Here is a 13,905-nt window from a genome sequence, read left to right as displayed (position 1 = left end):
ACGGTTTGGCCTTCAAAAATATTACGGTGTTCGATAGTGTTCTCCGTTTTGCTCAACGACCCTCACAATCGTCACGGGACTCGAGTTGACTGCTTTTACAACGTCTGTCTGTAGCGTCCGAACAGTTTGGGCTACACCATTTAATGGAAAGGTGAGGCGCTCACGAGCACGTACATGTTGGTTGTTTTGGTCGAGGACGAACACAAAACGAATGGAAGTAGTTTAGTGCCTAAAATAAAGGGTTAAATAGGTGGTAAAAAGATAAAGGACAGACACTGCAGGAAAACTAAATGTTCCATTTAGTGAATCTTTTTTATTCAGTACGTTTCTGTGGGCTAATAGCAGTAAGGCAAAATTCAATGTTTCATCAAATCATTTGTGTAAAGATGTTTTTTTTATATATATACCTTAAGGGGTCTTAAAATGTAAAATCAAATAGGCAAATTATCCTTGCTGTGACCTTTATAACAATCCATATGTTAGCTTAGTCCCCCCCCCCCCCCTCACTACTTTACTGAGTTTATTTTATTTAACCTTTATTTAACTAGGCAAGTCTATTAAGAACTAATTCTTATTTACAATGACGGCCTACCAAAAGGCCACCTGCGGGGACGAGGGCCTGGGATTAAAATAAATACAATATAAACACAGGACAAAACACACATCACGACGAGAGACAACACTACATAAAGAGAGACCTAAGACAACACAGCATGGTAGCAACACAACAACATGGTAGCAACACAATATGACAACATGGTAGCAACACAAAACATGGCACAGACAACAACACAAAACATGGCACAGACAACAGCACAAAGGGCAAGAAGGTAGAGACAACAATATATCACACAAAGCAGCCACAACTGTCAGTAAGAGTGTCCATGATTTAAGTCTTTGAATGAAGAGATTGAGATTAAACTGTCCAGTTTAAGTGTTTGTTTGCAGTTCATAGTTACATATAAGTAAATCTGTCAATTGAAATAAATAAATTAGGGCCTAATCGATAGATTTCACGACTGGGCAGGGGCGCAGCCATCGGTGGGCCTGGGGGGGCATAGGCCCCACCCACTTGGGAGCCAGGGTCACCCACTGGGGAGCCGACAGAACTACTCCTTATTTTCATCAGCTGTCTGGGTGGCTGGTCTCTGACGATCCCGCAGGTGAATAAGCCGAATGTGGAGATACTGGGCTGGCGTGGTTACACGTGGTCTGCTGTTGATGCCGGTTGGACATACTGTCAAATTCTCTAAAATGACTCTGGAGGTGGTTTTTGGTAGAGAAATTAACTATAAATTCTTTGGCAACAGCTCTGGTGGACATTCCTGCAGTCAGCGTACCAATTGCACTCTCCCTCAACTATAGACATCTGTGGCATTGTTGTGTGACAAAACTGCACATTTTAGAGTGGCCTTTTATTGTCCCCCGCATAAGGTGCACCTGTGTAATGATCATTCTGTTTTATCTGCTTCTTGACCAGTCAGGTTGATGCATTATCTTGGCAAAGAAGAAATGCTCACTAAAAGGGATGGAAACAAATTTGTTTATAAAAAAAAAAATAAGCTTTTTGCGTATAGAACATTTCTAGGATATTTTATTTCAGCTCATGAAACATGGGACCAACACTTTACATGTTGCTTTATTTTTATTCAGTATAGTTGCTATTGAGCTCAATATGAAGAGATAACAAAATATATCCACAGAAAGCTGAGAACGGTAGTTGCTTCCAAAGCCATGTAGTTCCTGCAATTTGGATTTTGAAATATTATACAACTAGAAACCTTTCTCTCACCTGGAGCATGTATCGGGGAGAGAGTGACTCCCTCATCACAGCAGCAGGCCCCAGCGAAATAAGCCCCAGTGGAACAGGCCTAAGAGCTGGGAAGACACTTTCATTACAGGAGGTGTGAGGATAATGCACTTTACTGTTTGACCAAGTTAACAAACAGATCACCGACCATTTCGAATCCCACCGTACCTTCTCCGCTATGCAATCTGGTTTCCGAGCTGGTCATGGGTGCACCTCAGCCACGCTCAAGGTTCTAAACAATATCATAATCGCCATCGGTAGTTGACAATACTGTGCAGCTGTATTCATCGACCTGGCCAAGGCTTTCGACTCTGTTAATCACCACATTCTTATTGGGAGACTCAACAGCCTCGGTTTCTCAAATGACTGCCTCGCCTTGGTTCACCAACTACTTCTCAGATAGAGTTCAGTGTGTCAAATCGGAGGGCCTGTTGTCCAGACCTCTGGCAGTATCTATGGGGGTTCCACAGGGTTCAATTCTCGGGCCGACTCTTCTCTGTATACATCAATGATGTCGCTCTTGCTGCTGGTGATTCTCTGATCCATCTCTACGCAGACGACACCAGTTTGTATACTTCTGGCCCTTCTTCGGACACTGTGAACTAACCTCCTGAGGAGCTTCAATGCCATAACTTTCCTTCCGTGGACTCCAACTGCTCTTAAATACAAGTAAAACTAAATGCATGCTCTTCAACCGATCACTGCCAGCACCTGCCCACCCGTCCAGCATCACTACTCTGGACAGTTCTGACTTAGAATATGTAGACAACTACAAATACCTAGGCGTCTGGTTAGACTGTAATCTCTCCTTCCAGACACACATCAAACATCTCCAATCCAAAGTTAAATCTAGAATCGGCTTCCTATTTTGCAAAAAAGCATCCTTCACTCATGCTGCCAAACATACCCTTGTAAAACTGACTATCTTACCGATCCTTGACTTCGGCGATGTCATTTACAAAATAGCCTCCAACACAAATTGGATGCAGTCTATCACAGTGCCATCCGTTTTGTCACCAAAGCCCCATATACTACCCACCACTGCGACCTGTACGCTCTCATTGGCTGGCCCTCGCTTCATATTCGTCGCCAAACCCACTGGCTCCAGGTCATCTAATAAGTCTTTGCTAGGTAAAGCCACGCCTTATCTCAGCTCACTGGTCACCATAGCAGCACCCACCCGTAGCACGCGCTCCAGCAGGTATATTTTACTGGTCACCCCCAAAGCCAATTCCTCATTTGGCTGCCTTTCCTTTCAGTTCTCTGCTGCCAATAACTGGAACGAAATGCAAAATTCACTGAATCTGGAGACTCGTATCTCCCTCACTAACTTTAAGCACCAGCTGTCAGAGCAGCTCACAGATCACTGCACCTGTACATAGCCCATCTGTAAAAAGCCCATCCAACTACCTCATCTCCATACTGTTATTTTGTTTTTTGCTCCTTTGCACCCCAATATCTCTACTTGCACATTCATCTTCTGCACATCTCACTCCAGTGTTGTTTAATTGCCAAATTGTAATTATTTTGCCACTATGGCCTATTTATTGCCACACTATATATAGACTTTTTCTATTGTGTTATTGACTGTATGTTTGTTATTCCATGTGTAACTCTGTGTTTGTGTCGCACTGCTTTGCTTTAACTTGGCCAGGTAGTAGTTGTAAATGAGAACTTGTTCTCAACTAGTCTACCTGGTTAAATAAAGGTGAAATAAATAAAACTGTTTGACCAAATCATGGTTTTAGCCAGCAAACAAATAGGACTTTTTTTGAAACTTTTGAGTGAGGTGACCATGTAATGATGCGACCAATACATTTTTCTTTACTCGCACCGCCAAGTCAAAGGGTCACTAAATGGTCGCAGTCTGAAGCCCTGCCCCTTGACATACTGTAGCTATATTGTAATATTTTTGTTGACAAAATACTTGCACCCCAGCGAAACCCTGTCAGTGTTGGACATCAGCATTGACGGTGCAATAGTGACTCAAAAGTACATCCAGACGGGCCTCCCCCTCTAATTGGAGCCTGTCTCTCTACAACTTTGAGACAAAACATTTTTTATATATTTTAATTTGTCATAGTGCCCTGGATATAGGATCTGGCTGCGTTTACACAGGCAGCCCAATTCTGATCTTACATTTTAGTCATTTAGCAGACTCCTATCCAGAGCAACTTACAATTATTGCATTCATCTTAAGATGGCTAGCTGAGACAAACACATATCAGTCATTGTAAGTACATTTTCCCTCAAAGTAGTTGTTATTTTGCAATGATTTGTTATATTTTGGACCAATTGGATCTTTTTCCAATAATTGGGCAAAACATCAGAATTGAGCTGCCTGTGTAAACACCACCGACTTCGCCTCAACCAGAGAATCATTAGCAACGCATTTTTCCATGCAATGTGAAGCTCCCTGTTTATCTCTTCCCCATGTGTGTGACTGTGTGTAGGTAGCGTGGCCAGAGCTGATTGCCATCAGGAAGGCCTGTATCAGCTTAGAGGAGGACTACCGACCGGGCATCACCTACATCGTGGTTCAGAAACGCCACCACACCCGCCTCTTCTGCTCAGACAAGACCGAGAGGGTGAGTGGAGACCCATGTAGAGCAGGGGTGTCAAACTCCGTTCCTGGAGGGCTGTGTCTGTGGTTTTTGATGGGAGTTCCTAAGCAATTTTACATTTTTAAATGATCTATAAAGTACATGGAAGACACGCAGCCCTCCAGGAATTGAGTTTGACACACCTGATGTAGAGGTTTAAATTATCCGCAGGTATAGGATCAGATTACCCAACTGTAAGCCATTAGGGGGATGGAACCTCTGACCCTGTATCTGTGGTTAGGGGCACCGTCTACAAACAGTACTTCATGAGGGAGGGCATCGAGGGCTGTGGCATTGTTCCAATACTTTTTAAATGTATCTCTCCAACCACATATCCTTGGAGTAATCTCTGAGCTGGCATTTCACTGGATTGATGATTTATAGACACAGCTGAAGTTAGAGGGGTTGCAACAATAGCCCCTTTTTCGACTAGCACTGCAGCATGTCTTTCTGTAATCACAACTGTCTCCCCCTACAGGTTGGAAAGAGTGGCAACGTCCCAGCCGGAACCACGGTGGACAGCACAATCACCCACCCCTCCGAGTTTGACTTCTACCTGTGCAGCCACGCTGGGATCCAGGGCACCAGCCGGCCCTCCCACTACCACGTCCTGTGGGACGACAACTGCTTCACGGCCGACGAGCTCCAGCTGCTCACCTACCAGCTGTGCCACACCTACGTCCGCTGCACCCGCTCCGTCTCCATCCCCGCGCCAGCCTACTACGCCCGGCTGGTGGCCTTCCGCGCCCGCTACCACCTGGTGGACAAAGATCACGACAGGTAATGACGAAAGTGGCGAGGCACAAGGCCAGAATACTGAGGGGTATCACAGATAAACAGGAAACGTTATTTTAGTCAGAATACACACGAATGGACTGTATTAGCTGCCCTATATGTTCGATTTATATCTGCAACATTGTGTGTCTAGCTTTTACTGAATATACCATTTTTGTTTGGCATGTTGACGCAAATACATTACGGTACATGTTGTTCAACATGACTACAGTTGGTGGAGCCCAACACTAGTGGTTTTGTGCTCTTTTTCTCTTTGTCATGTATCTGACCCGTCTCTCTCGTCCTGTCCTGCAGTGCGGAGGGCAGCCACGTGTCGGGCCAGAGTAACGGTCGGGACCCCCTGGCCCTGGCCAAGGCAGTCCAGATCCACTATGACACTCAGCACACTATGTATTTCGCCTGAGCCCTGTGAGCAATGTGCGCAGTTCTGTCCTCCATCTCTCCCTCTCTCTCTCTATTTGCCAGTCTTTCTCTATCTTTCTCTTGCGTCTTGATGTGCACCAAAGCGGTTCGAAGCCAGTGAAGTGTGCCAGTGTAGTATTTTCCTTTTTGGAAAAACGAGATCCGGCGTTCCCGATCGAAGCCGCCCTCTACCAGCAATCCGGGACCGAGAGACCGTTGGTTTCCGATGCACAGAGAAAACAACAAGAAAACACAAGTTGAGCCATTTTTTGGGGGAGGGGGGGGTTGTTTATTTTTGAATGTCTCTTTTTGTTTTTAAAAGATACACTGAGCAATTGAGCGGACTGACGCTAATTGTCAGTGGCAGCTCTTAGCTCTCCCAGCTAAGCAGGACTCTGTCTACTTTTTACCTCAAAGCCCCTTTGGGCGAAAATCTGTCACAAGTTCTTGTGTTGGGGGGGGGGGGGGGGGGGGTTGCATGGAAACATGGGTGGAGAGAATCTTTTGAGAATGATATATATTTTTTTCTTTTTATGATCGTGTTTTAACTTTCTCCTTTTCTTCAGTCTTTTTACAAGCGAGGTCACCTGGGTATCCATACCCATTACTCTTCTCCCATTTAGCGAAGAATTAAGTGCTTGAGTGTGTGCGTGTGTGCGTTTGTGTATATACGTGTGTGCGTGTGTTTCATGGCAGGCCACTGAATTGTAAAGGGAAAATCAAGAAAACTGCTGTAAAATGCCTCAGATTTGATGTTTTTTTTTTTATATTCACACATGAGATATATATATATATATAAATATTTACATCTATAGAACAGATTGAATTATACAGGCTTCACAGAGGCCGGTGGGTGTATGTGTAGCAGTAGCAACCGTGGTTTAGCCCATGTGACTGACTGGGCATTGGGACCTATTGAATGGTTGAGAGCTTTTGCGCTGTTACAGCATTGGGCTAAGCTGCCTTATTAGGTGCCCCGTGTGAGGAAGGGGATTCATCCCTTAAACCCGTTTGTCTGAATGGTTATGACATTGTTGGGGCAGAGCACGTTTTTTTTTTAGCAAGGCGCTAGTCGTCTGAATTGTTCGGAGGCGGAAAATTCGCTTAACTTTTGGGGTCTCCTTTGCTACCGGCCAATTCATTGCACTGACCCGGGACGCTAGGCAAGCAACAGAGGGCACTCGCTCTTACCTTTTTATGCATTTATACATCAGAATCAAAAAGCAGAATTTGTAAGAGTTTAATATAAAAACCGTTTTGTGGCTAATCTTAACTGTTGTTCAGACTTAGTAGTTATATTTGATGTTGTTCTTGTTGTTGTTCTTATCTACGATTATGATAATTATCAGACCGGCAGCAATCGGATGTGTAGTTATGAGATCAGGGAGTGGCTGGGTTTAGATTTGGACACTTTGGTAGCATTCTGGCCTACGGTGGAGGGAGGTCCAAGGTGTATCGGTTCATGCTCCCTTCTGCTCCTCAGTGACGTAGTAGGGAAGGGTTTGGCCATGTTCTCCAGTAGGAAAGATCTCTGTTGAGCTGTCACCGTTACCCCTGACTGGTAAAACAGGAGGCAGAAGACTACTGTTGGCAGCAGGGGGGTTCGGTTTGAAAGGAAGGAAGGTGACAATCAGAGCTGGCATTAGGAAGAAACTGGGGCAGAGCGAGTCGTAAAAAGAAGTATGCAATAGGCAATGAGTAGAATTTTTAGAACTTCATAATGTGTATCTATGACGGTTTGTGTGTATTTGAACAAGTATATCTATTCAAGTCTAAACTTATGGCGTTTTTTACATTTTTTTATTAAGTTTTTGAACACCGGATATGAATTGACATAAAGCATAAACACTGCCCATGGACCTAAGAACACCTGACCAGTCACGACCACGGTTAAAGATCCTATTTGACCAGTCGTGGTTAAGGTTATTGTCGTGCAAGGCCGCGGCCCCTCGCGGTGAGGATGGGGGCGGGGGGTCGACTGCGGCGCACCCACCTCGTCAGGGGGGGGTCGGCTCAGCGAAAAACCCTTTTGTAATCAACCATCCGTAAAGCAGCAGGTTTGCTATGAATGAGTTTGAGCGCCTACCTGTCGAGGGCTTTGGGCGCTGGCCTGTGGGAGGGAAGCATGGTGGGGTTCCAGGCATTGCATGCAATACGTTTGAGTGGCGGGGCTGAGCTGTTGAAGACGTGCACTAGTTTTCCTACGGGGCAAGGGGGCTGCAGAGAGCCTGGTGTTATAAACATCAGCCTGGTGTTGTAGTCTGTGGCCCTCTGTGGGTGTGACCAGACTGGAGGAGTGTGCAGGATATGGGTGTGGTCTCCTAGCAGGGGATCCAAAAGGCAGCGATGACTCCTCAGTTTTGAACATATTATCATTGCAAAGCAATATTAACTCAAAATCCAGTTTTCGAATGAGGGAAAATGTATAATTCTTCATGTCGACGTGGCTGTTGGTCTGCTCTCTGTTGCCGTTTTGTGTTTCTGTAATTAGTTTTTTTGCCTGTATCAATCAGTGGGAATGTGCATTCGGTGGACTAGCTCTTTAGGCTCTGAGAAAAAAGAAAAACAGGTAAAAACATTTAGACTTTTCTCACCTGCATGCCAGAGTATTGTCCCTAAAAAAGAAAAAAAAGAAATATAAAAAAATATATAATAATTCTTTAGAATCAAGAGACGGGAGAAGAAAAATTGGTTAAATGTTTATGAATTTAGTGAGACTGTTTTAGGCTAGCAATATTGTCCAGTCTCTTCAAGATGTATTTGAAAGATTCCTACACAAATGTCAGTAAAAAAACGGAGGCACAGGCCGCTGGAGGTTGAGCGTTCGAGCCTTTGCGTCGTGACCCGAAGACAAACGAGGTACTTTCTTCAAACGTGGGCCCGGTAAAGACTTGACCCCTCGCCCCCTCACAGGCCCCAGTGTAGCGTCCATTTAGGCCTCCACTTCCTGGTTTGTGCCCCTGCCACGCCTCTCGGGGCTCCCCTGTCTCGTGGCGCCACCCTGCTGGCCACCCACAAGCGCACTTCCTCTCTGTGGGGGGCCTCGGCCCAAGGCGTCCACGGCCACAGGAATACCTCTTTTTAACCTTTTTAACGATCCATTCTTTCTGTGACCCGTTTGAAAGAGAGCATGATTTATTTTTTAATTCCTCTTTGATATATCTACAGATTTGTTATTTGACATTGTAAGTGTAATTACATTTTTTTAGTTCTTTATTCTGGTGTGTAGCTCTGCTGTTTTCTGCTAGTGGTCTGAGCTGTGTGACTGTCCAACAGCAATAGAACAGTACCCTGTCTGACCTGCTGGGGAGGGGTGGGGCTTCCTCAGGCCCCTCCCACAAGGGTGCCCAATCACTCGCTGTGTTGCTATGTGAAATGTTTAAACTTTTTATTTTTTTTGCCTGCAGGGAATATTTGTGTTATTGTGCAAAGTAATAAATTGGTATTTTAATGCCTATATCATACGCTGGTGTTTCCCCTCTTTATTCCTTATTTTTATCCCAACATGACACAAAGGTAAAACGCTAGTCTTCTATTCCATTTTATAATATATTCTTACTAATAAATTTGTTGAGTGATTACATGCATAGGCCAGTAGATGGCATCGTTTTCTCTGTGAGCAGGGCAGGTCTGTTATCAGCTCATTGGCTGACAAATAGCAGTAAATAGCAGAGGAGATGGGACTCCTGGGAAAACCCCCTCCTTACTCACAGTTTAGGATAACCAAAGATAAGAAGCTGTCACTTTGACAATGCCACTGTATCATGTTCCAATGATCAAATTAAAATCTGAAGTCTCTAGGGTACTTGCTGACAGCATGTGTTGACTTGGACAATAAGTAATGTGGTCAGCTGATCTATTTCAGAGATGAATACACTCAGGGATGTCCATCTTAAATCAATGAAAACCTGGCAATATATTTGTCAATCATTTCTTTTGACTTTCGTGTGTGCTAATGATTCCAGTGGATTCCTTACGCTGTGGTATTCATCATATGCAGTACCACAGGTAAACGTCTCATTCACAATAGACCGCTATCCGTTGCCTGTGCTCCTCTCTCCTCTTTCCCCCCGCTCTCATTGTATCATTACCCCTCCTTCCATTTCCTATGTCCTGTGCTGTTGTCATGACCACCGTTGTCAAGGAGAGGTCCTACTCACAAGGAAACTCAAACCGCTGATCTTGTTGCCATATTTAATTCATCAACATAGGCACGCCAAGGTTCAATGATGTAGTGAGCAGAAAAAAAAAATAATTGGTTCTCCATCACAATCACAGTTGGGCTATTGGCCAGTATACACAGTTACACCTGTAACTGACGTCAGCCGTAAAGTGTAAATCCATTGATATAATCCATAAAGTGGGATATCCACCATTGCAAGACCAGTTATTTGTGGCCATAGACAGTTTATTTTCATCCGAGAGTGAAAGAATCAAACTACCTCAATTTATACATTTTATAAATGAAATGTTTGAGTACATTTTAATAGTACTTGTTTAGGTAACACCACTGCTCCGTTCCCTTTTGATGGAAAGTGAATGCTTACAGCTGGTGTTCAGCTTTGTAGTCCGGTTCATTCTGCTCACACAACATTCACTCCACCTAGCCCCCTTTTCAGCCGTCTCTTCCTTCTGCTGCAACCCCCCCCAGACAAAAAGCAGAGTTGTAAATGCTCCTTTAGAGACGCGTAGAGCAAAGCAGAGCATTTAAGCCCCGTTGTAGAGGCCCCCTGGATTGTCTTTGTGTTAATTGATCCACCTACAGATATCTCTCTCTCCCTCCTCCTGTACTGTCTCGTTCCCTCTCTTTCGCTCTTTCCAGGCACAGTGTTGCTCTCACAGGTTGACAGTAAACTGAGGTTGTTCTGAAGATGGGAGGGATGGACTTACTATTCCACTTACCTGGCAGTCTAAGTGGTCTTGCCTATTATCAACCCTAACAACCGGATTGGACTGACCCAATTGGGTTTGCGTGCGGGGGGGGGGGGGGGCAGCAAGCTGAACCTGCGTTGAGTCTGAAGTGGCCTCGGCAGGCTGAGCCCATTGTGACGAAGACACTTCAGCAGGCGCCAGTGGCAGCTGAGGTCTGCCGCTTCATTTTCCAAGGTCTTGTTCTCCAAGACACCGTAACACCATTTAAGCTGTAGCGATGAAACATTTTTGCATCAACCATCAAGCTTTGGTGCATTTGGAGGCATAGTTTGGATGCACTTGGACAAAGGCCAGAATTGGACCAAGCCTTATTTGCGCTTTATCAAGACATTGGTCTTTTTGTTTACCTTCTGTGGACCTTTTTTTGCTCATAGGACTGTATCAGTTGTTTTTGACTTATAGCGAGAACATACATCTTCAGCGACGTCCCTTGATCGAGTATCAGGTTTTATTGGCATGACCCATCTAGGTAAGGCCACACCAAACCTGTGGGGTAATGGACACTTTTCCTGTAATCAGCAGCTTGGGTTAGTGTGAGGTTACAGGGCCAGAGCTGCTGACATCCAATTGTACCCTACCCACAAACCCACTGGGCCTGATGGTGACGTTTCTGAAGCTCAATCAATCGAAAATAGGGGAGCTGCCACACATGGCTGCACACTTATTGGTTCTTAAATAATTAATCTGTTCAATAGACAAGAGGGAGGAAAGCAATTGAGTCTTCTCTCCCTCTACCACCACCTGTCACTCCGATCACTGGGGGGGAAACCTCAAGTTAAAAAATAAAAAAAAAAAAAAGCTAAATTGAAGACATCTGACCAGATGTTGAAAAGAAACGGAGACATAAGAAGCTTGAGAAAGGAAAGTAGTTTCAGAAAAGGACAGTGAGTGACTCAAATTCAGGATTGTGAAAGGCCCAGAGCAGGCAGTAAAGAAGTGGGCCTTGAAGGGAGAAAGAAGACAGACAAGGGTAAAGGTCAGTTTCAGGTGGTCAGAAGACATCGAGAGCAGCCATCATGGTCAACACAGGCATGCAATTGATCAGCTTCACCTGTGCGGTAACAGGCTGGGTCATGGCCATCGCTGTGACGGCCTTGCCTCAGTGGAAGGTGTCCGCCTTCATCGGCAGCAACATCCTCACCTCTGAGATCAAGTGGGAGGGCATCTGGATGAACTGCATCTACCAGACCACGGGCCACATGCAGTGCAAGACCTACGACTCCATTCTGGCTCTGCCCCCGGACCTCCAGGCAGCTCGTGCCCTCATGTGTGTGGCCATCTTCCTGGGCTGGCTGTCCTGCACAGTGTCCTGCTGTGGCATGAAATGCACCACGTGCGCTGGGGATGACCGTCGCGCCAAGGCAGGCATCGCCCTCTCTGGCGGCGTGCTATTCATCCTGACGGGCCTGTGCGTGCTGGTGCCTGTCTCCTGGACCGCCAACACGGTGGTCCAGGACTTCTACAACCCCAAAGTGCCTGTCATGTACAAGCGAGAGCTGGGCCAGGCGATCTACCTGGGCTGGGCATCTGCGGTTATTCTGATGATCAGCGGGGCCGTGCTGAGCAGCACCTGCCCCCATATCGAGAGCGGAGGACGGGAGTACCGCCGGGGATACATGGGCCGGAGCTTTCCTAACACGCGCCCCTCCCCCCTCGCACCTGATCCTCCCAAACCTATCACCTCCAACAGCATGCCCCTAAAGGAATATGTGTAGTCCAGAGAAAAGCTGTGAAGAAGAATGGCAACAGGTTGGAGTATGGGAAGAAGCAAGGTTGCGAACGAGAAGTGGAAGTAGAAGGCTGGAGAAGGGGAAAAACTCTGACTGTAGTGGAGGTGAGGTGTTGTGACTTGGAAGGTTTTGAAGGTGTGAAGCATTAGATTTGAAACTCTACTCTGCAGTTCTCTCACGTTCTTCTACCGTGATGCATTTTGATGTACTGTAAATATTTATTTAAAATGTATTTTTTCAACTAAGTGTGTGTGTGTGTGTGTGTGTGTGTGTGTGTATATATATATTTGAGACTGTTTCCATCATCTGCCTCATGTATTGGCTTATTGACTTTATTACACTGTGATATTTGGTATTAGTGCATGGACAGATCACAATACTCTACCTGGAAGACACGACATCAATCCCCATAAACATCTTTAAGACATTATGGTTTTGCGACTTGTGGTGTGAAGATTGGAGTGATTTCTTTCTTTCACAATTCTTCTCAGATGACTATTAAATCTGTGAAATAATTCAGTCTCGGCACTACTTCCATTGAGTTCGAATAAGTCAAAATTGTGAAAGAATAAACTGATTATTCCAAGAGTATTTTAATAAGTTTGAACTTTTTCCTACCATATGTTTTAGTTCATGACAAACGGATGGTGTTTTGTAGTTTGCCCAGAATATTGAAGGTGTCGTTATGTGCTCAATGTTCAGCTGTGCACAACTCCAAACAGAAAGTGTTCCCTTTGGACATAGTGATGGATCAATCTAGCCCTCTTATAAGCTGTTTGGAATTCCTGTCAAATGAACTATCTTTCAGGGCAGCTGTGTGAGTTGAGGAAAGACAGCCATCCTGAATAAACCAGATAATAAAAGGAGAAAGTAAAACGGGTGTAAAAATGTTATTTATTTTTCATGTCATTATACTCCATGACATTTCAATTGTTTTTCCACAGAATACATTTTTTGCTTAGTCAGAAGTTCTACTATTCTAGCTCAGGGCCCATATCCACAAAGCATCTCAGAGTAGACAATTGGTCATAAGTGCTGAGAACAGAGACATTTTACTAATTCTCTTATGGGTAAAAAAATAAAAGCAATGCATGAAGCCTCTTTAGTCATAAGTCCCACCTAGTGGACAGATATTTAGGACACTTCATGAGCTGTCCTAACCAGTTAAGTTACCAGCAGGTGTCTTGATCAATAACGACAACAAAAAATGCAGTGAGTCAGTGGTTCCTGCGCCACGTGCAATTGCTTTGGAGTTGTTCTTGTTTTTATAATTCTATATCGTCAATCCATAAATGATCTAGATCTACAGTACAACAGTATCTCTTGTGCCTTTACCAATGATTTCACATGATATGCCTAAATACTTATAACAAATAGGTTAATAAATAAATGTATTTCCATTATTGAATTACATACATTGTTATTTCACGTTATCCCTTTGGAGTGCAATAACACGTTAACAAAAAAGATGCCTAAATTGGGCACTTGAAGGAATCTAGGGATTGTTGACTTTGTGTTCGATAAAAATGATAGACCTTTCACGAGTTGTATGCAACATTATTGGCAAGTGACTTGAGGCCGACGTGCCAAAGCAAATTAGCTTTTAAACGGGAGTGACGAGTGTGTTGATATA

The 13,905-nt window shown here is 44.6% G+C and overlaps 2 protein-coding genes across 6 annotated transcripts in view; both read left to right on the top strand.

Moving 5' to 3' along the window:
• The window catches only part of LOC106588472 (protein argonaute-4), a 41,057-nt gene extending 31,983 nt beyond the window's left edge, over positions 1–9,074 (top strand). For all 5 annotated transcript variants that reach the window (XM_014177548.3, XM_014177552.3, XM_014177549.3 and 2 more), the window contains 3 exons: positions 4,264–4,398; positions 4,892–5,193; positions 5,503–9,074. In XM_014177548.3, the coding sequence (XP_014033023.1) occupies positions 4,264–4,398; positions 4,892–5,193; positions 5,503–5,611 (546 nt within the window). In that variant the 3' untranslated portion in view covers positions 5,612–9,074. The remainder of the gene's footprint in view (positions 1–4,263; positions 4,399–4,891; positions 5,194–5,502) is intronic.
• A 2,275-nt stretch (positions 9,075–11,349) lies between these two features.
• Positions 11,350–12,370, top strand: LOC106588485 (claudin-7). The gene has a single exon (XM_082969958.1). The coding sequence runs from the start codon at positions 11,559–11,561 to the stop codon at positions 12,255–12,257; it is 699 nt and encodes a 232-aa protein (XP_082826084.1). The 5' UTR covers positions 11,350–11,558; the 3' UTR covers positions 12,258–12,370.
• The last annotated feature ends 1,535 nt before the right edge of the window (positions 12,371–13,905 follow it).

This window comes from Salmo salar, chromosome 27 (genome assembly GCF_965601325.2).
Source record: "Salmo salar chromosome 27, fSalSal1, whole genome shotgun sequence".
Lineage (NCBI taxonomy): Eukaryota > Metazoa > Chordata > Actinopteri > Salmoniformes > Salmonidae > Salmo > Salmo salar.
This window is presented reverse-complemented; position numbering and strand designations above follow the sequence as displayed.